The 24,355-nt window shown below is 38.2% G+C and overlaps 1 protein-coding gene and 1 long non-coding RNA gene across 3 annotated transcripts in view; one reads left to right on the top strand and one right to left on the bottom strand.

Annotated features, from left to right (window-relative positions):
• The window catches only part of LOC125936206 (uncharacterized), a 197,238-nt gene that overhangs the window by 11,058 nt on the left and 161,825 nt on the right, over positions 1–24,355 (top strand). For both annotated transcript variants that reach the window (XR_007461961.1, XR_007461960.1), the window contains exon 2: positions 4,521–4,725. This is a non-coding gene — a long non-coding RNA (uncharacterized LOC125936206). The remainder of the gene's footprint in view (positions 1–4,520; positions 4,726–24,355) is intronic.
• Positions 8,304–22,429, bottom strand: LYVE1 (lymphatic vessel endothelial hyaluronan receptor 1). The gene is made up of 6 exons (XM_049650109.1): positions 22,154–22,429; positions 18,304–18,475; positions 18,056–18,195; positions 10,974–11,282; positions 10,251–10,329; positions 8,304–9,711 (listed from the first exon to the last, which is right to left on the bottom strand). The coding sequence occupies exons 1-6, from the start codon at positions 22,236–22,238 to the stop codon at positions 9,525–9,527; spliced, it is 972 nt and encodes a 323-aa protein (XP_049506066.1). The 5' UTR covers positions 22,239–22,429; the 3' UTR covers positions 8,304–9,524.

Raw genomic sequence — 24,355 nt, 5'->3', positions numbered from 1 at the left:
GTGAAAGCCCTGAAGCAGAGGACCCCCATTCCTGACCCACAGCAACACAAGATAATAAATATTGTTACAATCTAGTAAGTTTTGGGGTAATTTGTTATACAGCAACAAATAACTAATACAATTAGGAAGAAAATCAAGGGTAATGAGAATAGAAGGAATAGCATTTGTAGAGATGAGAGTGTATAGGATAGATTAAATTCTGGAATGGCAAATGATCTTGTGTGGTTATACTGTGAAATATCCTTGTAAGAATGACTTAAGATAAGATTTGAGATGAGGATTGGAGGCCAAATAGTAAAATGTGTTTAATGGCATTTGTATCAATCAGGGCTCCCTCAAGAGAAGCAGAAACCTCTCCAAATATTTTAAACAGAAAAAGTTTAATATGGGGAATTAGGTGCTTATGAAACCATTAGAAGTGCTTAAAACAAAGTCTGGTCATTGCTATGACTATAATTGCCTCTCAACACCCAAGAAGCTAGGCTAGATTCTGGAACTTTGCTGCAGAAAAAAACCAGTATTTCCATGATCATGCTTGCCTGTAGCAGTAGCTGAAGTAACATAAAGTTCGTCTCTCCTTACTGCCTTCTAACTCATGTGGATATGCATTAATTGGTAGAACTTGTTGGATTCCAGAAGTCCAGCTGTAGACAGTCTGGGAAAAGTAGTTTTCATTTTTCATCCTCTACAGTTTAAGAAAGCACACACTCAAAATGGATGCTGAATTGGCGCCAACTCACCATATCCACTTAGTATAGTAACGTGTTTGGGCTTCCTTCTGAAAAAAAATGGTGAGTCCTTGGGGCGCCTGGGTGGCTCAGTCGGTTGAGCGGCCGACTTCGGCTCAGGTCATCATCTCACGGCCCCGTGAGTTCGAGCCCCGCGTCAGGCTCTGTGCTGACAGCTCAGAGCCTGGAGCCTGTTTCAGATTCTGTGTCTCCCTCTCTCTGACCCTCCCCCATTCATGCTCTGTCTCTCTCTGTCTCAAAAATAAATAAACATTAAAAAAAAAATTTAAAAAAATGGTGAGTCCTCAAAGTGTGGAGGAATGACATAATAAGCTCTGTATCAGAGAAAATACATTTATGTAGGAGAAAAGGATGGACTGTAGGTGTGACAGAGAGTTTGCTGAGATTGGAAACAGTGCAGTGGTATAGAAGAAAAATGATAAAGAGCTTGAACAAGGGTCTAGGAAATACCAAGGAGAGGTCAGAGGATGTGTAAGACAAAGTAAATTGAGTTCATTCCAATTCAGTTAATATTTAATGCCACCATTCAAACTCTATGTCCCTTAATTCATGTACCCTGAATGACACTTCTCTGGGGGCTGTATTTTCTGAATGTAACAATAGTACTCCAGGAACTGTACTTTCTTACTGTATTATCAAATCTAAGAATTCTTTATTCTTTATTAAGCTTAGGTCTGTATGATTCAGGCTTAGAGTGATGCTGAAGTGAAAGAAACACAGCACAACAACCAAAATTCACTTCAAAATAATACTGTTTTATTTATTTTTACATTTCTCAAAAACTATGACCATACATATGCCACAGCAAAGTTGGTAAAACATTTCCTTCCAATCCTATTGACTTCCATCACAGCCTCCAAGTACTCTGGGGCATCTCCTCCCATAAATCCCCTAACTCTCTCTTGATACCTAACCCCCTGCAATTTTTTCTTTTCCTCATTCCTCTTCCATCCCTGCCTCCTTCTCATTCCTTGATTGTATAGGTTGACTTAGACTCTCTCCAGCAAAGTAAACCCTTCTGGTTTGGGGTTTATTTTGAGGAAAATTAGACTGGCAATTAGAGAAGTAAAGTTTGCATAGTAATGTTTGTCCTGCCACAGTTTTCACTGTCAACTATTAGGTATATTTCTTTGATTTTATTTCCAAACTAATTTCTCCTTATTCCCTCCCAAGACACTTGCATGTTAATGGCTTAAAAATCCTGATCTTTAGTCCTACCTTTCCCCCATAGCTAAAAATTTACCTGCTTTATAGATACTTCCACTCACATATTGTTTCCATACCAGAAACACCACATACTCAAGCCAAACTCATTATCTTCTATCTCAAATATGCTTAATTTTTCTTTGTACCCTAACTTGGCTAGTGAAAGAACCATTCATGTAGTTGCCCAAGTTGAAAATTTCACTGTCCTTGTTGAGTTACTTTCATATCTCATCACTTAGCCACTATTTCTGATTTTAGTCTCAGAAATCTCCTGGAATCCATTTTCTGTCCTATCTGCACTGCCAGAGTCCAAGCCCTTATCATTTTGTACTGGTACTCTTTGTCTTACTGTCTCTAATCCCTCTTTTCTGTAGTTCAGCAATTCCCATTCACTGATCCTGGGATCAGTTGGATCAGATTCTCTGGGATTTATTTTGCTTTTGTTTATGTGTTTGCTTCAATACATCTCTCTAGGTCCTAAACATGAAAAAACATTTTGATTCTTTTGGGCTGGGTTAGGGGCCCATGATTTTGAGCTTTTATAAATCTCCTTTGATGGGTCCAGTGATCAGCTAGAGTTGGTTTAACAATTTCTTAAGTCCGTATTTTACATCACCACCACTAGCATCATTTTTTAGAGTTCTCAAAATCTTATATCCCTGTGATGATCATAACCCAATGATGCTTTCCTGTGCCAATCAGAGAGTATTTAGCCTAGGAATTAAGACACCACAGAATTGGCTCCTTGCATAACCCCCCTCCAGTTTCATTTTTTTCCATCTCTTCCCTATTGGCATGATACCATATGCTGTAGCCACGATATACAACTGGTTACCTAGGGAACATTGCTCCCTTTTTCATATCTCTGGGCCTTTGCAAGACTGTAAAGCTCAGGTTGTCACTTTTTTCCATCATTTCTTATAAAAAATCTTATGGATCCTTAAGAGCCTAACCTAAATAACATAACTTTCATGAAGCCTTTCCAGATAAATCAGAAGTTGTTTCTCCTCTGAGTTCCCATAGTCTGTGCTGAAATTATAGCATTTAGTACAGTTAGGTTCAAAGTACTGTGAATTGTAAATTGTCTCTCCTTCCACATACTGAGCTCTCTTTTTGCTTAATGGTAATGGTATGTGTATGTAGTGGCCCAGGCTGTGGTAGGGGAAGGAATGTGGAAGGAGAGACCACTGGGAAGGTAGAAGGAGTTAGATCCCAATCATAGGACTTGTTTACTTGCTCTCAGCATGTCCGCATTATCCTAAAGGGTTATCTTAAGTACAGTTCAGAAAATTATTTCTTCTAGTTGATTGGTAAAGGCCAATCCTTTGATTGGTACTTATCAGTGAGTTAGTTGTCACTGGTAAAATGAGGAAAATAAGGTCCATGTAGTCAGTTTTTCATAAAACTAGACTTATTTAGTGACTCTTCTTTATTCTGATTTTTATAACTTTCTCCTTTGCTATCTTTTGTAAAATGATAGCAATGTTAGAAGTATAAATTTTAGATGTTTTTGTCTGAAAATATGAAAAAGTTAAAAACCCTATTTTGACCCCCAAATTTAAAAAAGAATCATTGGTCTATGAAATTAGGAGTACTGGGGCTCCTATTGCCTGGATATCTGGGAAAGGGCCTGGAAGAAATGACATTCCAACAGCAATGAGCACATTTAGATTTTTTTTTTTAAGTTTATTTTGAGAGAGATAGGGACAGCACAGGTTGGAGAGGGTCAGAGAGAGACGGAGAGAGAGATAATCCCAAGCAGGCTCCACACTGCTAGTGCAGAGCCTGATGCAGGGCTCAAATCCACAAAAGTGTGAGATCATGACCTGAGCTGAAACCAAGAGTTGGATGCTTAACCAACTGAACCACCCAGGTGCACTGAGTGCACCTAGATCTTTATTTCCATGACCATTCTCAAAAACATCCAACCAATCAAACAAAAAACCCCCAAGGGATCCTTGGAGAAATGGCTGATTTTAGGAGTGGGGCAGGAAATATATAAGATGAGCCTGGGTTACCATACAGTGCCAGAAAGTAAGGAAGTACACAATAAAAACACCATGATGGGGGTAGGTCAAAGGGACACTGGAGCAAACTTAGGTCAAAGGGACACAAGAGCAAACTGAAAAGATTCCCAATGATCAAAGCAGGAACAATTTGAGCAAAAAATAAATTAAATAGCATTGGATTATAACATAAAGTAGAAAATAAATATTCATCCACACTGATGTAAATAAAGGATTGAATAAATTAATGAGGGAAAATAGATGAATCTCCTCACAGGAGAATTCCAAATAATTTATGTAGATATTCTGCTTTCAAGGAGGCAGAGCATAACTGCCCTCGATTTATGTATGGGCTATGCATAGTGACTTCTTTCCAAAGAGTACAGTATGGAAAGAGGGAAAAAGAGTAACTTTACATTGGAGAAACCTGATGAACACTACCTCAGCCAGGTAGGCAAGGTTAATATCAACAGTGATAGGTCATGTTGATAGTATGTATCTTTGATATGCTGTGATAAAAATAGCACTTTACCTTTGTGTTCTTTCTCCCCTTCTCCAGTGTAATCATAAGAAAACATCAGAGAAACCCCAGTTGAAGGATATTATGCACAGTACCTGACCAGTACTCCTCAAAATTGATTGTGGTTATCAAGAACAAGGAAAGTCTTAGAAACTGTCAAGCCAAGAGAAGCCTATGGAAACATTACAACTAACTGTAATATGATATCTTGGATGGGATCCTGGAAAAGAAGAAAAGATATTAGGTAAAAACTAAGGAAGTCAGAATAAAGTATACATTTTAGTTGATAATAATGTATCAATATTGGTTCATTAAGCCTGGCAAATGTACCATACTAATATAAGATGTTAATAATAGGGGAAACTGGCTGTGGGGTATATGAGAACTCTTTGTTACTATCTTCACTTTTTTTCTAAGTAAATTTAAAACTATTCTAAAAAAATATATTTTTTAAAAAGTAAATGGACTTGGGGCGCCTGGGTGGCTTAGTCGGTTAAGCATCCGGCTTTGGCTCAGGTCTTGATCTTACAGTTTGTGAGTTTGAGCCCCACATTGGACTCTGGGCTGCCAGCACAGAACCTGGAGCCTGCTTCACGTTCTGTGTCTTTCTCTCTCTGCTCACACTCTCTCTTTCTCTTTCTCTCTCTCTCAAAAATAAATAAACATTAAAAATTTTTTTAAATAAAAAGTAAATGGCCTAGATACTAAAGGAGGACATCCTAACTCACATCAGCACTGTCTGGAAATTTGGGCATTTCCTGGAGAACAAACAGAGAGGAGAGTGCTCTGAGCTGGTTTTAATATTATTAAAAATGCTCTTAGGTCAAACCTGACCTTACATATAGACTATTATGATAAACAACTAAGTCTTATTTACATTTAACTAGGAGATTGAATTGACAAATAATTGCTTTTCTTCCTGTTTGGAAACTTAAACCTGTGTGTGTGTGTGTGTGTGTGTGTGTGTGTGTGTGTGTGTGTGTGTGAGTGTGAGTAACTCTCTCATTCCTTGGTAAGAATTTATTTACTTGAGTGTTATTATTATTGTCCTTAGAAACCTGCTCTTCCCTAGTTTGATTTTGCTTTGGTAACCAGCTAAAAGTCTACAGAAGGGCAGTAACATGCAGGATTCTTTGCTCTGGAAATCAACATGATTCAATCTTGTTCAAGCCAGTGGGCATTTATGAATTCCCACTTTGTGCATACATGTGCTGGGCGTCAAGTCCTCTGCTTTACTCCAGCTTTCCACCCTTAGAAATCTGCTTGTTTTTATTGGACGCACATTAGCATGTTTATACTTGATAGTTGGCCTAGTTTTTATAAAAAGCAGTTAGTTTCACAAGGGCCAGATTGTAGGTGTGAATTGGGGTCATATCTTGCATTCTTCTAATTTCTCTTTGCTCAACGGAGAATAAAGAGAATTTGGCTAGGAAGAAGGAGACTTGTAGACCTGGCTCTACTTCACTTCTAGCTATCAGCGACATTTGGCTTCATTTTTTTAACTTTGTGAAGGAAGAATTTAGAGGAGCTTATCTTGGATCCTTGTGAGCCTTGCATTTTCTGACCACATGAGCTGGACCAGGTAAGTCTTTGCAGAGGTTGGTGTCTGCATCAATGAGGGAACAGTTCTCAAAGGTTTTTAGTGGTTCTCTTTTTTCTTTGTTATTGCAAGTGGATTTAGGAAAAATTCCCTGAAGTTGGGACAGGAATCCTAAGTTGTTTTTCTTATCTCCCCACTATTGTTTTTTGGCAAGTGCCTGATTTCAAGCTTACATACTGGAATAGTTTATATCACTCTCTTGTCATTTGCAAAAGGAGTCTGGTGGTGTAGGGAAAAGAATATGGGCTCTGCAGTCATTCTGACATGGGATTGAATCCTACCTTTAGCACATAAGTAGACGTGTGACCATAGAAAAGTGATTTAACTCCTCTAAAAATCAAATTTTCTAATAATAAAAAATGACAGTAATAATTCTTCTCAGAGAAAACATAGTGATTAAATAGGACATGTGAAAATGACTGCCACTTAGTAGGTACTCAGTGTTACTCCTTTCCTCTCTCCCTCCCTTCCTTCCTTTCCTTTCTTCCTTAACAATGAACGTTACCTATTTCATCAATATGTTTGCAGTTGGCATCTGGGCTATCTAGTGATTATATGTGGATGGGTGGGGTTTTTCTCCTTCCCCCTTCCTCCTGAGGAGGACACACACCTGTCTAAATTAATAGATGATAGTGTCTTAATATATAGTAGATGCCTTCAAGATGAGAGATCTAGTGTGGAAGATCTGATTATTTTTCAGCTAACACACAAAAGGAAGACCATTACTTAGGCTCTTTTTTTGCTGTTTCTTCTTCACTACTTGAGAACTAGATGAGGCTAATAAAACTTAAGGACTGACAAACCAGAATTTCAAACTCATAGACCTCAGCACCTGGAAGATTGTAAATGAGTGAAATGGGCTGAGTGTGAAAGAAAAGGCAATAGTATTACAAGATCCATAGGACATGGCACCTTTATTTTGGCATGAAAATGCAATAGAGAGTGAACACTGTGGTGGCGTGAAGCAAGAAGAGACCTTTTTTTAAAATGAATGAATGAATGAATGAATTTTAATATGAAATTTATTGTCAGATTGGTTTCTATACAACACCCAGTGCTCGTCCCAACAGGTACCCTCCTCAATGCCCATCACCTACTTTCCCCTCCCTCCCACCCCCATCAACCCTCAGTTTATTCTCATTTTTTAAGAGTCTCTTATGGTTTGGCTCCCTCCCTCTCTAACTTTTTTTTTTCCCTTCCCCTTCCCCATTCTCCCCTCTCCCTCTTCTGTTAAGCAGCGACCTTTTAAAGGTAACAGCCACTACTCAGTCTGAGATAGTTATTGTTGTGTAGGAATATGGGTTCTTGATTTCCAGATCTTCCCATTTTTCTTTTTAAAAAAGTTTTTTAAAACGTGTATTCATTTTTGAGAGAGAGAGAGAGAGAGACAGAGCGTGAGTTGGGGAGGAGCAGAGAGAGAGGGAGACACAAAATCTGAAGCAGGCTCCAGGCTCTGAGCTGTCAGCACAGAGCCTAACGCAGGGCTCAAACTCAGGGACCAGACCGCGAGATCATGACCTGAGCCGAAGTCAGACGTTTAACCAACTGAGCCACCCAGGTGCCCCCAGATCTTCCCTTTTCAAGGGAACCCAGAAATATAAATATGTGAAAACTCTTGATTTCTTTAAGGATTTTATTTTTAAGTAATCTCTACACCCAGCATGGGGCTCAAACTCACAACTCCTGGATCAAGAGTCACATACTCTACTGATTGAGCTAGCCAGGCACCCCTCAAGTTTTAATTCCTGGCAATTAACCCAAAATTTAAGATAATACTCTGGGCCAACTACCAAAGACTGTGCCAGCAGTTTATGGTCTCTGAGCTGAAAGGACCATGGTGCTAGCTAGCTGTGCAGTCACTGGTAAGGGAAAGAAGATACTAGTCCAAAAGGGAAGACCAGAGAGAGGGAGAGAGAAAGCTAGAAAAACAGGACAGGGGAACAATCCTGAATCTTCAGCTCTCTGTGAATTCTGAAATGGATTGTAATGTATCCTAAGTAAAGGACTGTTTTATAGGTGAGTACTTGACCAACTTAAAATAAGACCCCCTGAAGCAAGCATAACCCCACATGGTGATGTATGTACCGCTGGGTTTACAAATATTTGTTTTTCAACAACCAAAGTTGTCCCTCTTACTTTTGCAAAAAACAGATTACTTCAGTTTTCCATGAAAGTTATAACACATCTATGTAAATAAGGGAGCAACAAAATTTTCTAAATGCTTTTATTTTTTTTTTTTTTGACACAAATATTTCTGCACCTCTTGAGCCCTTCTTGCTGATAAAAGAACTGGCAATACATTTGTTAATGACACTTTCAAAATGTGCTTTGGTGTATAGAGGTAATAATGTACTTTTTAGGTATGTTAATAATAAATTAAGGTTATAGTGGCTGCCATATTAGAGAAAATAGTGAATGGATTAGTCTTAGCAAAAAATTAGTTTTGCAAGTAGATAAGCTAAGGATATCAAAACTGAAAAAATTAGCTTCATACATTTTATTGTTTGTAAGTTTTTGATAAATAATATTCTATTATAGATATAATACCTTACCCAGCACCTGACATATAGTAGGAATTCAATAAATGTTTGTTAAATTCTACTGCCTTTTAATACAGTAATTTTCTTCAGTACTAATTTCCCAGATACAGCTCCGATAAAAATAAAAATTTGTAAGAGATTGGGGGGGTTCCTTTATAAAATTATGTACTTCTAGAAAAAATGGCAGCAGCAAGAGAGAGAGAGAGAAAAGAAAGTGTGTTCTAAAAAGTGATTCCAACTCAGATTATTCAGAGATGACTACTTTGACCCTGTTTGTACTTATAGTCCCTGCTGACAATATGCTGGCAACATCCTTGGCCTCATTCTTTTTCTCTACTTATTTTGGCTTTACAGAGATCAGGTCTCAAGTCATGGGAATGTCCATGACCTTCAGTTGCTGAACTTTTCCTTCCTTCTTTTGTTCTTGCCTGGCTCAGAAGGGCATGCCAGGTGATGCATGTTACTTTCTCAGAGCTGAAGAAAGGATCTGGCCTGTGGAATCAATAGAGAAAAGCTTGGTCTCAACAATCTCTTGGTTCTCAACGCACCTCTTGTCAGCCAGCTGAGAAGCCTCTTTATAAATGCGTTCTGATTAGCTGTTTCAGGTTCTTGTGGTTTGTAAATCTCCTTTCTCCCACAGAGATATTATTAGGACATAGCCAGGCTAGAAAGGCTGTGGGAAGCTTTGGAGGTAGGAGGATCCAGAAAGGATTGCAGTAAGAAGAAGGGAATTCCGTTTGGTGAACTCCATAATCCAAAAGTGGCCCTGAGTTGATTCCATTTAGGAACCAAGGGTGAACTTTCTTGTTTGGTTCTTTGGCCCTTTAAGTTTCCCCATCTAGGGCCAGGATATGAATCAGGAAAGAAATTAGCCTCAGGTGTGTCCTCTCATTTCTTTCTCTTCTAAACTTCAGCCTCCAGGCATCGCACTGTAGTTTTGGGCAGACTCTTGGGCTCTTCTGAATTTTTATCAGCTTTCTTTGATTCCCCATTAGGATTGCTATCATCAACTTTCTCTTCCTTTACTACTTTGGTTTCAATCATTTCCTTCTGCTGATTCTTGTTTGTAAAAGGGAAGGTCTTCACATACCTATAGGCATAAACATAAAATCAAAGTGAGACACTTCTATGTAACACATATGACAATAGATAACACTTTGTCTGTGTTGGTACGTATTAGCACAGTATGCAGGTACCTTTATGTCAGATGCTAACATGTGCATTCTCAAAGACATTGCATCCCTACCTTAGTGGATTCATTTAGATGAGACAGTAAATTTGCAGGCCACACTTAAGGCTGACCTCACAACCCTCCCACCAACAACAGAGAATTCCGAATCAAAGTAAAGCATATACTTCCCCCCTAGATTTCAGTCTTTTCTTTTTATCTCTTGATTTTCAAAGGGACACCCATTGACCTGTTTCTAAAGGCTGGGTGACATGCATGTGCTGAAATAGTAGGAAAGATTGGGTGTTAGGGAGGAGAGGTGAGAAGAGGGAGAAAATTTACGATGTGAGAAGTCTACTGTCTCTGTTTTGACTGAGGCAATGCTAACAACAACCCTGGAAAAAACACAAGATAGGAATGTGACAAACATTACAAGACTAACAATGTGCCAACAACCCCACCTTTTGATGTAGCAAACTGCGAGACCAGCTGCAGCAGCAAAGAAGAGGAGCGCAAGCACTAGCAGAGCCGTGGGGACACCTGGAGGAAACAGAGACATCGTCTGTGGGTCCTTTGCTTACACAGTGTTGTGTGCTGCTCTTCTAATGATTCTTTACACGCATGAAGACAACAGATAATGCAGGAGAAAAGCCTTCTCTGTGACCACAATGGGGCTAGTTAGAATGTTGGGCCCACATCTGCTTCTTTGCTTCTTTTCCTATAGAATCCCAGGCCTTGCTTCTCAAGCTCTATTCTATAAATTGCAATATCATGGAGTCCATTTCCTCTCTGTGGCTGTGGGATGATAGGTTTGGAGCTAGTTAGGTGTAAACCCTTCCTTTTAAATAGGAAGACAAACTTTCTAATCATAGGCATTTAAAGGTATATATATATATATATATATATATATATATATATTAAACTCTGATATATTAATAGTGTCTTATTTTTAAAGTCTTTGAGTTTTAAAAGTGAAGCTATTTTATACTCATATACTATGATTTTTAGTTTAATCATTAAGGTTCTTTGGAGCCCTCAAGTTCTCTGACTTTATGAAAGTTGAGTTTGCATTAAGGTTTTACTTGTATGGCCAATCTGGAGACAGCCTAGTTTTTTATGTATTTTCTGTTATGCATAAACACACAAACACACACAAATATACTGCAAACACAGAAAGCTTTTACCTCCAAACCCAACAACTTCATTCTTGAATGCTGCTTTATTTTCAATGTAAGATTCTGTTTCTGTAGATATGGTGCTAGTTTCCACAAAAGCTTCTGTTACACAAATCAACTTTCTTTTCCGTCGAGAAGTGGAAGCCAAAGCAGAAGTAGGAGCAAGAGTAGGTGTAGTAGGGTAAGGTGCAACAGTAGATGAAGCCGAGTATGCACTGTCACTGGTGATCATTTCTGTTGTGTATGTTGCCTCATGAGTGTTGAATATGGGATCTTTGGTGGTGATAATTTCTGGAGAGCATGAGTTAATCCGAGTATCTGTTGGGGGAGGGAAAAATAAAGTAACAAGTATTGTAACACCTCCTAATGTTCTTCCTGCCTCTAGTCTTACTCCTTTCCAGTCCCCTTATACTGCAGCCAGAATGGTCTTAGAAAAATGCAAATCTAATCATATCACTTCCTTAGAATCTTTCAGTGACTGCCTCTACTCAGTGGCCCATAAGGCCCTTTGTGATCTGTCTCCTGCTGACATGGCTAGCCTTATCTGACCAGTGTGTCTCTCCTTCCTCTTGCCTACTCAGATTTCTTCAGTTTCTTTGATGTGCTTTCTCTCATATCCAAGCCTTGACCATGATGCTTTCTTCACCTGTAAGACTCTTTGTCCCCTCTTTACTTAGCTATTACTTACTCTTCAAGTCTCAGATTGAACATCTCTTTATTAGGCAGACTTGATGACTAGATTGGGTTCCGAGGCATATGTTTTTGTACCTCCTTATACTTCCCTTGTCGAGGTTCTCATTGCACTGCTCTACACTAGACTGAGCTCCTTGGAAGCAGGACCCCTGTCTTATCATTCCCTGTGCCTAGCACATAATACATGCTCAATAAATATTTGATGAATAAAGAAAGGAAAGAAAAGTGACAGGATGGAAGGAGTAGCTGGGGAGACATATATACAGATGACACCACTTCAGGACAAAGATCTAAAACCAGCTTTCTCTGTGCTCTTCAAAATAAAAAAAATTTTAAGGAGGGGAGCAGGGGCTGGATATAGGTTTATCTGTTTCCTATCTGTTAGCTCTGGTGGAGAAGAAACTCAATATCTTTGAGCAGCTAACTCTGAGTCAATCATGACACTTTATTTAGCAATTTTATTAAACTCTCATTTTATAGGGGGAAACTGAAGTTCAGTGAAATTAAATAACTTGCCCAAAGTCACATAGCTAATAAATGGCAGAGCCATATGATATATTATAATAGGACATATTATAATATATAGTATAATATAATAGATATGAGTTTGCATCTATTTCAAATTCCTACTTATTTCTGGCAGTGGGTACCATCAGCTGGAATGTTAGCTAGGAAGAAAAAGTTATTTTATTCATTTTTGAAAAATACCATAAATTACCAATCAAGGTCATTGATACTATTGATAAAACATTTTGACTACACACACATTCAGTCAGAATTTTATACTATTTATTATACTTATAAAATATCTCTATTGAAACACACATCATCCTTGACCTCTGCCTTGAACTTTTAGTTAGATTTCTCATTCTTGAGCACATGCTAAGTTTTTCTTCAAAAAATGAAAAATTTTCAATATCAGGGAAAAAACATATGAGCACATTATATGTTGGGAACTGAAAATACAGATACAATTAGGTCTAGTTCCAGTTTCCAGGACAGAAGTATTTTGATAAAGAGATTGACAGAGGAGATGGCATTTGAGCAAGGTATGGAGGATTAATGTGTTTGTTCAACAAATATTTATTGAGTTCCAACTCTGTGCAAAACACTGTTCTAGGTGTTAAGGTCATGATACAAAGAAAACAGAGTCCTTACTTTTAAGGGCCTTATATGCTAATGGAAGGATACGATTTTTTTTTAAAGCCAGAAATTTCAGAGTATGATAAATGTTAAGAAGAAAATTAAAGAGAATAAGGATTAAACTGGTAGCGGTGGGGGATGGGAGATAGATACTTAGAATTAAAAAAATTTTTCTTTAATTTTAATATAATTTATTGTCAAATTGGCTAACATACAGTGTGTACAGTGTGCTCTTGGTTTTGGGGGCAGATTCCCATGATTCATCACTTACATATAATACCCATTGCTCATCCCAACAAGTGCCCTCCTCAATGCCCGTCACCCATTTTTCCCTCTCCCCCTGTTCCCCCCCAATTAACCCTCAGTTTGTTCTCTGTATTTAAGAGTCTTTTATGGTTTGCCTCCCTCCTTCTCTGCTTTTAACTATTAAAAAAATCTTTTTTAATGTTTATTTTTGAGAGAGAGAGAGAGAGAGACAGAGCATGAGCTGGGGAGGAGGAGGGGCAGTGAGAGCAGGAGACACAGAATCCAAAGCAAGCTCTAGGCTCTGAGCTGTCAGCACAGATCCTGACATGGGGATTGAACTCACAAACCATGAGATGATGACCTGAGCCAAAGTCAGATTCTTAATCGACTGAGCCACCAGGCATACCAAGAAGATACTTTGAATAGGATGATAGGAGAAAGTGAGGTGATACTTAAGCTGAGGCCTAAATGATAAAAAGTAGCCAGTCATTGAAAATCTAGGGCAAAATCATTCCAAGAAAAGAGAACAGGAAGTTCAAGAGCCCAAAGCTGAATGAACTCAGTATGTTTGATGAATAAAAGGCCAGTATGTTTGGAACACAGCAGAAGCTCATCTAGTATGCAGGAAGGAATAGAATATTCCAGTCAATAGGAATAGCATGATCCAAGAAACCAGAAGTTTGAAAATGTAGTTACAGAAAAATGATAAGGAGTGCAGGGTGGCTGGAGAGTAGAGTGTATATATGATTGGTAGCATGAAAGACTGCAAGCAGGAGATGAAACTGGGTAGATTGACTAGAGCCAGAGTATTGAGATTCGTAATTGCCTTGTTAAAGCATTTGGAATGTATTTTGTAGGAAATGGAATTTTCAACTGGGTCCACAAACCTCCCAACTGATATACAGGAGTTCTCAGACATGCCCACTTCAATGCGTAAAAGGCTTCATAGTTTACATCATATTCTCTAATAGGAAGTCACCAAGGGCTACGGAGCAGAGGAGTAACATAATTATCAGTGGAGGTGTGTGGAGGATGAAATGCAATGGGGAGAGAGTACAATCCAGGAATAAGGAAGGAGATTATTGCAATTGCAAAGAAATAGGGGAATCCAGAAGTATCTGGAATCCTAAAAGTTATATTTTAGAGATCTCCTAGGGAAAAGTGATTTTTTGAACGCTGGCTATAGGTTAGAATCATCTGGGGAGCTTTTAAAAAATATTGATGCCCAGAACCCAACCGGGGCCTGGTATATTATTGATGTGTAGTCATCACCATGGAAGGTGCTACATGGGAGTAGTGGCTCAAGATTTAAATCCTGGCTCTTTCCCTTATTGACTAGGATCATAGCAAAATATACTCTAAACATCAGTTATTTCTCCTGGAAAATAGAAATGATACCCTTCTGTCATTTTACTGAGGGTTAATGAGATAATAAATGTGTAGGGCCTATCATAATGTATGAGCATGATAGACAGGATCTACCTAACAATTACTTTCCTTTGCCTCTCTGTTCATTAAATATAGCCAACAGGGCCACAGTGTGAGGGAGCAACAGCAGTCTGGTCCCATAATTCCTACTGGGTTGAGGGCATACCTCAAACTATGAATATGATTTCTTTAGAATGTGCCAAGTGTACTGATATTAAACACAGAGTGTAGTTGGAGTCCAAGAGGAAAGATAGGAGTAAAGGGTATGGGAAGGCTTCTTGAAGATGATGGCACTCGAGAATTGAATAAAGAGTAGCAGTTAACTAAATAGGAAGATGGGCATTGTGGTGGAGGGAACAGCATGAAACAGATGGTGCATGCAGAGCATTCAAAGCACCTTGATCTGGTCCCCCAAAGCTCACAAAGATAGCAATAAAAAAGACAATTAGGATAAAGTGTAGGGTCAGGTTTAAGTTACTCTGATAGACTTCACAAGATAACCATAAAAAGAAAGTTATAAAAACAAATGGCATATGTTTAGGATTAGCATTTGGATAAAGGTTAGATTATCTCTGATCCTCACAAAGATGGCAAACAAAAGCAGATGAACCTAATTTATTTCAAACTGATAGTATAACTACACAGAGTTGTGAATTTTTCAAGTCCCTTTTGCACATACTTCATTGACAGTACACCCTTAGAGGGCTATATTGTGGGGACTAAAAGAAATGCAAAGAAATCTCAAATTTCACTCAATGGGTTCATTATTCCTAATAATGTTGATTTTATAATTTTGAAACTGTCATAGGATGAGAAAGTATAGTAATATTATTTATTGGGAACTGTGATTTTCTGTGTAAGAGAAAAATATAAGTGTAAAACAAAATAAACTAAGAAAAAGCTTGACCTGTTATATTTGAGCTGGAAATATCAATACAAATTCATAATTTTTATTTTTTATTAAAATTTTTTAAAATTTATTCATTTTTGAGAGACAAAGAGAGACAGAGCATGAGTGGGGGAGGGGCAGAGAGAAAGGGAGACACAGAATCGGAAGCAGGCTCCAGGCTCTGGGCTGTCAGCACAGAGCCTGACTCAGGGCTCTAACTCATGAACCACCAGATCATGACCTGAGCTGAAGTCAGATACTTAACTGACTGAGCCACCCAGGTGCCCCCAAATTCATAATGTTTAGATATAAGTCTGTATTTTTAGTGGATAGCTCTGTGTGTGTGTGTGTGCGTATATATATATATATATATATATAGAGAGAGAGAGAGAGAGAGAGAGAGCGAGCTATATATGTATAGAGCTATCCACTAAAAATACTGAAGAAGCAGTGAAAACTCCAGTAGTAATGAAAACTACTTGCATCCAGATCTTGGTTTCAAATTAACATTCTCCATTAAAAAGAACATGGCTTCTTGGAGAAATAAATGGCTGGTTCCATATCAGGGGCAGAGAAAGTACAACGTAAGTGTGGGACATGCTATTATGTCAGAAAGCAAGGAATTACTCAAATATTAATGGAATAAAGAACACAAAAGTCAACTAGAAGGGGCTCCTACTCACCAAATTTGGGACAATTTGAGCATCAAAAAGAATAAAAGAATAATAATTGTAAAATTGATTACAACATATTGAACACACAGAATAAGTAAAATATAATGTATTCATAGTAGTATGGGGGGGGGGAAGAAATGTGTGTGGTGGGCGGGATTGGAGAAGAGAGAGATTCTTCTGCATCAAAGAATTCCAGCTAATAATGTAAAATTTAATAAATGTAAAAGGAAGATTTAGAAACATCACCATTTTGTAACCCCACATATAATAACTGATTCCAGTAAGAATAACCAATGGCTGCTTAAACTCTAGGTACTAGATAGTTGGGGTCAGAATATATGCATGGTGCCAAAATATCACATTATGGATTACTTACTCATTGCAAGGGGAAAAGCATATCTTTATGAGTTCCTTTAGAGAGGTCTGGCAGTCACCATATTATTCAAATGATCAAAGTTAGCATATTAATAGTGGGACATACTGACATTAAGTTGGGATGTGATTTAAAGTGCACAATATCATCTATGAAATATTATTCTCAAAATGTTGAACAAGAGTCTAATCAAGCCTTTAGATCTAACTTTAAGCATACAGGAAATATAGGGGTTGGAAGTATGAGTTAAATGAAACCATGAGGAAATACACAAATCCAAGTCCTCTTCCTCTGACTCCATTTTGTGAAGTCCAGAGGGCTGGGTATCATATCATCACACTGACAGCTAGGAGGAAGGCCAGGAAGTTGAAAGGCCAGGTCACTTGACAGGCATGGGCTGGCTATGAGATAAACAGGTTTGTGAACCACCAATTCCCCAACCAAAAGCGGTAGGCATAAGAGGCAGAAGAGAGAAGGAGGATGGTGAAACAAACAAAAAAAGCTTTATTCCACTTTTGACTCTGCCACCAACAGAACAAGCCAAACCTTCATTCTGAGCTATCGTTTCATCCATGAAATGAGGGAAGAGGACAAAGCGTCTTTCAGGGCTCTTTCTAGGTCAAAGCCTCCTGATTCAGAGAACTGCTTGGATCCTATGTTGCCTTTGGGCAACATAATGTTGCTGGTGCATACTTATCTCTTGGATCTTAGAGAATGACTTTGGAATCTGCCCTTTTATATGACCACTCAGCTGTCTGACCTTTAGAAGGTCAGATTTATGAGTATGTGTGAAGTGTAATAAATCAGCAGAGAATAAGTATTTAGTGAAAGAAAAACTTTCTGGGAAGTTCCTTAGGTAGAGCACTTGGGATAGGTGGATGTGGTCTCCAAGCAAAGTTAATAGGATAGGATAGGACTGTGTGACCATGAGCAAACCAATTCTATTTCCTAACTTCAACTCCTTCCTTCATAAAATGATCTTATTCTTAAAAATGTCAAATGTAGTGAGGCCCCTGGGTGACTCAGTTAGTTAAGCATTTGACTCTTGATCCAGCTCAGGTCTTGATCTCAGGGTCATGAGTTCAAGCCCTGCACTGGGATCCATGCTGGGTGTGAAGCCTACTTAAAAAAAAGAAAAAATGTAGCATCTGAATTTCCTCTCCTTTAAAGGAATGTAGGGTAAGGTAAAGAGCATGCTTTCAGAGTTAGACCTATGTTAAAATCTTTGTTGTGAGAACTTAGACAAATATACTTATGTCCTTTGGGTTAAATTTTCTCCTCTGCTAAATGGGAGTGGCAAAGTATACCTTATAAAGAGATTGTCAAGGTTCAGTATGATAACTCGATACATTGCTTTGTCTATAGTGAAAATATTTCCTTACCTTCTTCTTATTTATCTTATAAGATGGAGGAATGTGGGTAATGGAACCTCCTGGGTTGCCCTCTTCCTATGTTGCCATTTAGTCATATTTTCCCTAACTTTTTCCTCTGAGGGGCACATGACCAACTCTGGCCTGGTCCTACATAGAGGCAGTATTGGGAGTATTAAATGACCATCACCAAGATTCCTTCTGCTGCTACTCAGGGCTATTCAGACAGGTCATAGAGCTAGAGAAAACATGGAGAGGCTACAGATATGACTCACCAGATGAGTTGTAACAGTAGGCCAAGAACTTTTTGCTGAGTGAATTTCTCCAAACCAGGACACCCATCCCATTCTTCCCACACTTGGGGTTCGGGAGAATCCGAGGGATGACCAGAAACTTATCTGCAACCCATCCATAGCTATAACAGAATACACATTAGTTGAATGGATACATTTATCTCTACTGCTGAACAAGAACACAGAGCTGGAAGAGGTCCAGCAGTATTGTGAATACAGTTGTTTCTCACCTGCAAGTCTCAAAGCCAGACCTCCACGCTGCTTCAATCTGGTCTTTGCTGGCCAAAGTTAGTCCCATCAGCCTACAGGCCTCCTGGGCTTCTGTGAAATTCAGCTGCTGGGTTGTCTTTTTGTTCACAAGGGTGACCCCTACAATTCTGCATGGTGCTGAGATGGAAAGTTCTGCAAAGGAATCACAGAGGTCCTCAATTTGCCGCTGTTCTTGTTCCCAGCCTGTAAGCTATTCTTCCTAGCAAAGTATTATTGTCTTGTTAGAGCAGTGAGGTCCTTGTGGCTGGGATTGACGGTTAGCTATAACAGGCCAGACATTTCCCACAAGGAAATCCTGCTGGGTTAGGGTGGGTCTTTGCTCTTGTCCCAGCTGTACCTCTCATCAGATTTGGGCCTATCCTACACCACTACATTAAGGGGTTTTTTACATAGAGACTTGTTCTTTACATAGAGACTTTTGCCACCAGTTCCTTGGGTTGAGTCTAGGTGATACAGTTGCTGCAAACCTTTTTAGAGTCTATAAAATGAAAGGTCTGAGGTTTTGAGAAAAATAGAATTCAGGGCTCTGGTTAATAGAATAGCTAACAATACACCAAACCAATATGGCTTGGGAACACCAGTATTTCTGAGATGGGCTGAAAAATGTTGCACTTGGTATAACACAATGTGAGCTTTCTCATTCCCAGGTGTTCTCTGACCATTGGGGGGCAGGCTTACTCAGAAGTTCCTAAAGAAATCAGGCAGTAAACCTGGCATGACAGAGAAACAAAATAAAGTTGAGTTTTAGAGTCTGGCCTATGTCACTTGCTAGCTCTGAGATCTTAGGCTATTTAATCTTTTTGAGCCTCAGTTTCCTTATTCATAAAATTGAGAGAGTAACAGTATCTATTGTGTAGGGTAGTGACAGTTGAATGAATTAGTTAAAATAAAAATGCTTAGCATAGTGCCTGTCACAAAGTAGGTGCTCAGTAAATCATAAGTAACATCATTATGTTATCTTCAAAGCTTTTTGGTTTTAGTTCTCTAATGACTGATCTCTCAAGGGAAGGTGAGGCAGTTGAATAGATATGTCGTGAATATATTTTACTCAAAAATTCATGAATCCAAAAGTTCTTTAGATCACTTTCTTGGATCTGGGATTTATAGACCTGTATAAAATTGCAAAATTGTATTGTATTCAGGTGCATTATTCCTATTGGGCTTTGTCCACAAAAATCCATAAGAGGGCATTACAATCTTCCAAGAGGTTGCTTGTACACAGATCTGTGTGTTGGATACCCAGTCAAATGCTTTGATCACTTTCTAGGTTGGTATTTAAAATAAGTTTCTTGCAAACATAGAAGGAGCATTTCTAAGTCCTCCATGTGGCCTTGCTATGCTCTGGAGCAAGAAGCTAGAAGAGGTAATATGTATATGATACACAATATTTGTGGATGGCCTTATTTGCTTCCAGACATTGCCCTCACGATGAGAAACCAGAGAGTCAACACCCCAACCTGAGGGTTAATGACAAAACAGCCTCTTATGACTATATGTACTAATACTAATACCTATAGCAATACTGATATTAATACTAATACTAGGGATACCTGGATGGCACTGACAGTGTGGAGCCTGCTTGGGATTCTCTTTCTCTCCCTCTCTCTCTGCCCCTCCCCTGCTCTCTCTCTTTCAAAATAAATAAATAAACTTTAAAAAATACTAATACTAATTCTAACATCTATCATCTGTTTATGCTACTCTGTGCCAAACCCTGTCTCCTTTAATAGAAAGTTGAGGCTCAGGGAGATTAAGTAACTTTCCCAAACCCAAGGATATAAAGCATGGATATAGGACAGATTGGGTGCACAAACCCCACAAACTCTAAAACCCCACTATTTTGCTTCCCACTGTGTTGTGGAGGAGAAAATGAACACACACACACACTCTACAATTAGAGCTAAACTCTCCAAACACACCATTTGTCCTGGAATTTGGCTTAGCCCATGAGCTTGCTATTGCTCAAATCTCATGGCTGTTTCTTTAGGAATACCTACAGAGAAGGTTTATTAATTACACTATAAAGTGGTATTGCTACTCTTCCATCATAACTCATTTTTACCTTAAAAGTTATTATTTAGAGTAATGAAGGACCTATTCTGGACAATGGACCTAGCTTTGATTATTCACCTGTTATTAATAGGCTCTGGGACTCTGGCAAGTTATTGTTCTCATTTGTAAGATGAAAATGGTTGGTTCTATCTTCTTCACAAAATTTTTGTCAGAATTAAGTTAGATAACTTGTGCCTAGCAGGGACTGGGTCCATAAGAGATAGTCAACAAATATTAGTCATTTTTATGCTTTCCTAGTTTTTTTAAAGACAAAAGTAGGGAGTTGGAATCCAAGGGCTACTCCACTAACCTCTTCCTTAAGAATTTTTAGGAAACAGCAGGCATAGTAGAAATACTGTATGTTTGGATCAGATAGAGTTGAATTAAAACCCAAGCTTTTTTTTACCATCTATACGGCATTAGGAAGTCACTTGGCTTCATTTGAGCCTGCTGTTTCATCTATAAAATGTCTACTTGAGAAGATTTTTTTAAGTTGATTTATTAATTTTGAGAGAGAAAGTGAGAGCACAAGAGTGGGGAGGGGCAGAGAGAGAGAGAGAGAGAGAGAGAGGGAGAGGGAGAGAGAGAGAGAATCCCAAGCAAGTTCCCTACTGTCCATGAAGATCTCTCAAAAAATGTAAGATCATGACCTGAGCCAAAATCAAAAGTCAGACGCTTAACCAACTGAGCCACCTAGGTGCCCCTTCTTGAGAAGATTAAATGAAATTTCATATATTACATACATAAAAGTTATATATAATATAAAATATGATATAGATATAATTTAATTTCCTTAGGAAATTTTTGCCATCATTAAAGATAGTCCAGAGTGCAATGAAATTATTGTTAAAGAACAATTTCCAAAATATTTGAGTCATGGCAGCATTGTGGGGAAAAGTCTCCCAGGGGAATTTCAAAGAGGACCAAACTTATTTGAGAATAACAATTCTGGAATTTTGAAAAAAAAATATTACTCTAGGCTCTCATAATAAATATAACAATATATGAATCAACTCAGGATATCTGATTCCTACATACTTTATATCACAGAGCCTATTCCAGCATAGGAACACACAATTTTGTTTTTAAAGTGCTCAAATTTTCATTTGCCTGGAGCTATAATAAGTGATTTGTGGTTACAATTTTTTTGCCTACATTGCAGAGTGAGGTTACCACTTAGGCATCTCAAAAGCCTGGAAATCCCTTAAAGCCATTCCTTTTTGGTAGGGAGATAATGACTAATTATCAAACCTATATTTTCACATTTTTTCAGTTAATTTGCTATTTATTTCATATTAAAAACATATGCATTCAATTGTAATACAGCAAAATTGAAATTAAAATAATTATATTGACACTTCCAAAAATATAAAACAGGTCAATATTTAGTGAAAGTTGGCCATTTTTCCCAGCTTATAGTGCTTGCTTAAAATTCATTACAATCATGGTTTATTTCTTCAATGAAATACCTTTAAAAACAAATGATCTCTCCTCAATATTTTGTTTCAAAATATTCTCATTAAAAAGATTCGATAACCAAAAATAAAAGTGAAAATAACATAAAGGTAAATGTGAATCATTCTGGTGAAGTCAACAATATGGTAAAAACATTTCTGGCAGAGCAACACTATGAACTAGATCTGTGGATATTGAGGGTCACCCCTACTCCCAGCAATCCATAGTTAAGAATTTGGTAGGCTTAGGACAGTTTGCAAGATCTTGCTTTGCCTCAGGTTGGAAATCTGGTAAGAAACCTACCTTCTACACGGAGAGAGCCATGGACCAGGAGCTTTGTGGTCCAGATGGAGGCAAGAAGCAACATCAGGCTGAAGCACTTGGCCATTATGCAAATCCCTTATGAGCCAGAGAAGCACCCTGGGTGGTCACTGGTAGTAATAGAAGCAGGCAATCACCAGTCTAGATGGAGTCTTCTGGAAATATATTGGAGCCCCACTGCTTCATTTCATAACTGAGACATCCGGATTTCCCTGCTTTCAAGCTTCTGACTTGTCAAGGTCACTGGGGGAAATGAGTGACGTCCCTTAAATGCCCAGGCTGTACTTTGTGGATTGCTTTCTGGAAAATTTAGCTAATGCTGACTCAGAAAACACACAAATGAGGAAGACAGATAGCACAGCATAAACTGCTAGAGGTTTCCCCAATTCCCATATTCCCTGCCATCCCCTACCTCCCCAACCAGCTCAGTTCTGACATGGTTCATTGCTATTACCTGTGGAGCCCATTCATTTATATACTGTTAGGAATGTCTGTCTCTAAAGGAGATTGAGCATGGATTGTGCTTCTTTTCCTCCCACAGTCAGTGATTTTTTTTTTTTTCTCCAGCTGCTTATCTTTGTGAAGGCGGCGGTTGTGGGGCAGGGGATGATGCAGAAGCTCATGAAAGCAAATGCACACTTACATACTGAGAACAGGGTGTATATGCCTATCTTTTCTCATACACCATGGCAAGTGATTCTTTCTTCAAAGAAACAAGACACACACAATTCATATTTAGAAAACACAACTGGGGGACAATTCACAAAATTTTAGTCATTTTTCACTTTACAAAAGGATTTTTGAGGTTATAATAGTAATTACCACAAGCATCCTTTATATAATAACTCTCTCTTTAATAACTTCTCTTTTATTCTGGTAGACCAAAATTCAATTTAGAGTTCCCCTTTCTTGCTTGATAAATGTGAGGTTTATATGTACTGTGTATAAGTAGACTGCACTCTCTGTTTTCCCAGATGGATATTCAATGGTTTGTCTTCCATGGGAATTATGGAATTCTGACTTGTGAATAATGCCTTGAGCAATGGTTTATGAGTTTTCTTCAAAATGAATGTCATTTACAGGAGTTTTTGGATAATGATTTATTTTCTTACAAATGGTATTGGTCATAAAATTAGATATCCATACAGAAAATACCAGCAATGAAAGGAGAATCTGTTCTGCACATAGGTGACTTGTAAGAGACCAGGGGATAGCCCTTAAATGTCTCTAATATTTAAATATCTGTACACCTCATTACTTGGGTGAGCACAAGTCCCAAGGTATAGTTAACTTGGAAACATATGTGACTCTATCACCACGGAACTAGGTAGACAAGGAGGAAGGAATCAGGTCTTTTTCATCATTATCCTTAAAACCTAGCACCATGCCCAAAGGAGAGGTAGCCTTCAAGCATTTTTCTAAAGTATTTCAAAAAGAAAGAAGGAAAGAAGACAGGAAGGGAAAAACAAACTGTAGAAGGCAAGGATTTGGATGGGAGAAATAACTTATGAGAAAAGAAAAGAATGACCTAAATTTTGGGAACAAACTTCTAGAAGGGGAGTTATTAGATAAAGGGAGTCTGCATGATGGTGCTGGTGCTTAAGAATGAGTTTCTGAAAGAGGAAACAATCTTAATTTTTTGGATATCTATATTGAGAGAAGTTAAGCCACTATTGGAATGTGATTGAGAATGATTGATGGGAACTTGTTGCCTCTCTCGCTAAATGTGAGTATGCTCAGTCTTCAGTTCTAGGCTTCTCACTCAAGGCAGGTTTCTGAAAAGTTAGTTGACAGGAGTGAAAAGCTAAACTGGAGAGCTATAAAGAAAATATTGCCAGTTAATTTCTCTTTATTGTTTTGAGGAACAGTGTTTAGGATATGGAAAAAGAACCAGCAGTACTGTCCTCTTCTAAAATAACAGCTCATGCTATAATCAAGGAGAATCAACAAAGAAAAACTTGTAGAATTAGAAGGGAAATTTGAAAAGCTAAATGAAAATGAAGAGAATAGCATTCAAATTGCAAAGGAGAGTAGGAAACAATATCCAGACCCATTTTCTTTTTTTTAATTTGTTTTTTAAATTCCAGTATAATGTACAATATTATATTAGTTTCAGGTGTACAATATACTGATTCAACACTTCCATACATTACTCAGTGCTCATAATGATAAGTGTACTCTTAA

Source organism: Panthera uncia, chromosome D1 (assembly GCF_023721935.1).
Source record: "Panthera uncia isolate 11264 chromosome D1, Puncia_PCG_1.0, whole genome shotgun sequence".
Taxonomy (NCBI): Eukaryota; Metazoa; Chordata; class Mammalia; order Carnivora; family Felidae; genus Panthera; species Panthera uncia.
Note: the sequence above shows the minus strand (reverse complement) of the source record. Positions and strands in the feature narration are given on the sequence as shown.

Excerpts from the sequence above, each read along its gene's own strand:
- LYVE1 (XM_049650109.1), bottom strand. The coding sequence starts at position 22,238 with ATGGCCAAGTGCTTCAGCCTGATGTTGCTTCTTGCCTCCATCTGGACC. Across the intron at positions 18,476-22,153 it reads TGGCTCTCTCCGTGTAGAAG|AACTTTCCATCTCAGCACCA; the intron begins GTAGGTTTCTTA and ends ATTCCTTTGCAG. Across the intron at positions 10,330-10,973 it reads TGAAGTTGTTGGGTTTGGAG|GTGTCCCCACGGCTCTGCTA; the intron begins GTAAAAGCTTTC and ends TGTTTCCTCCAG.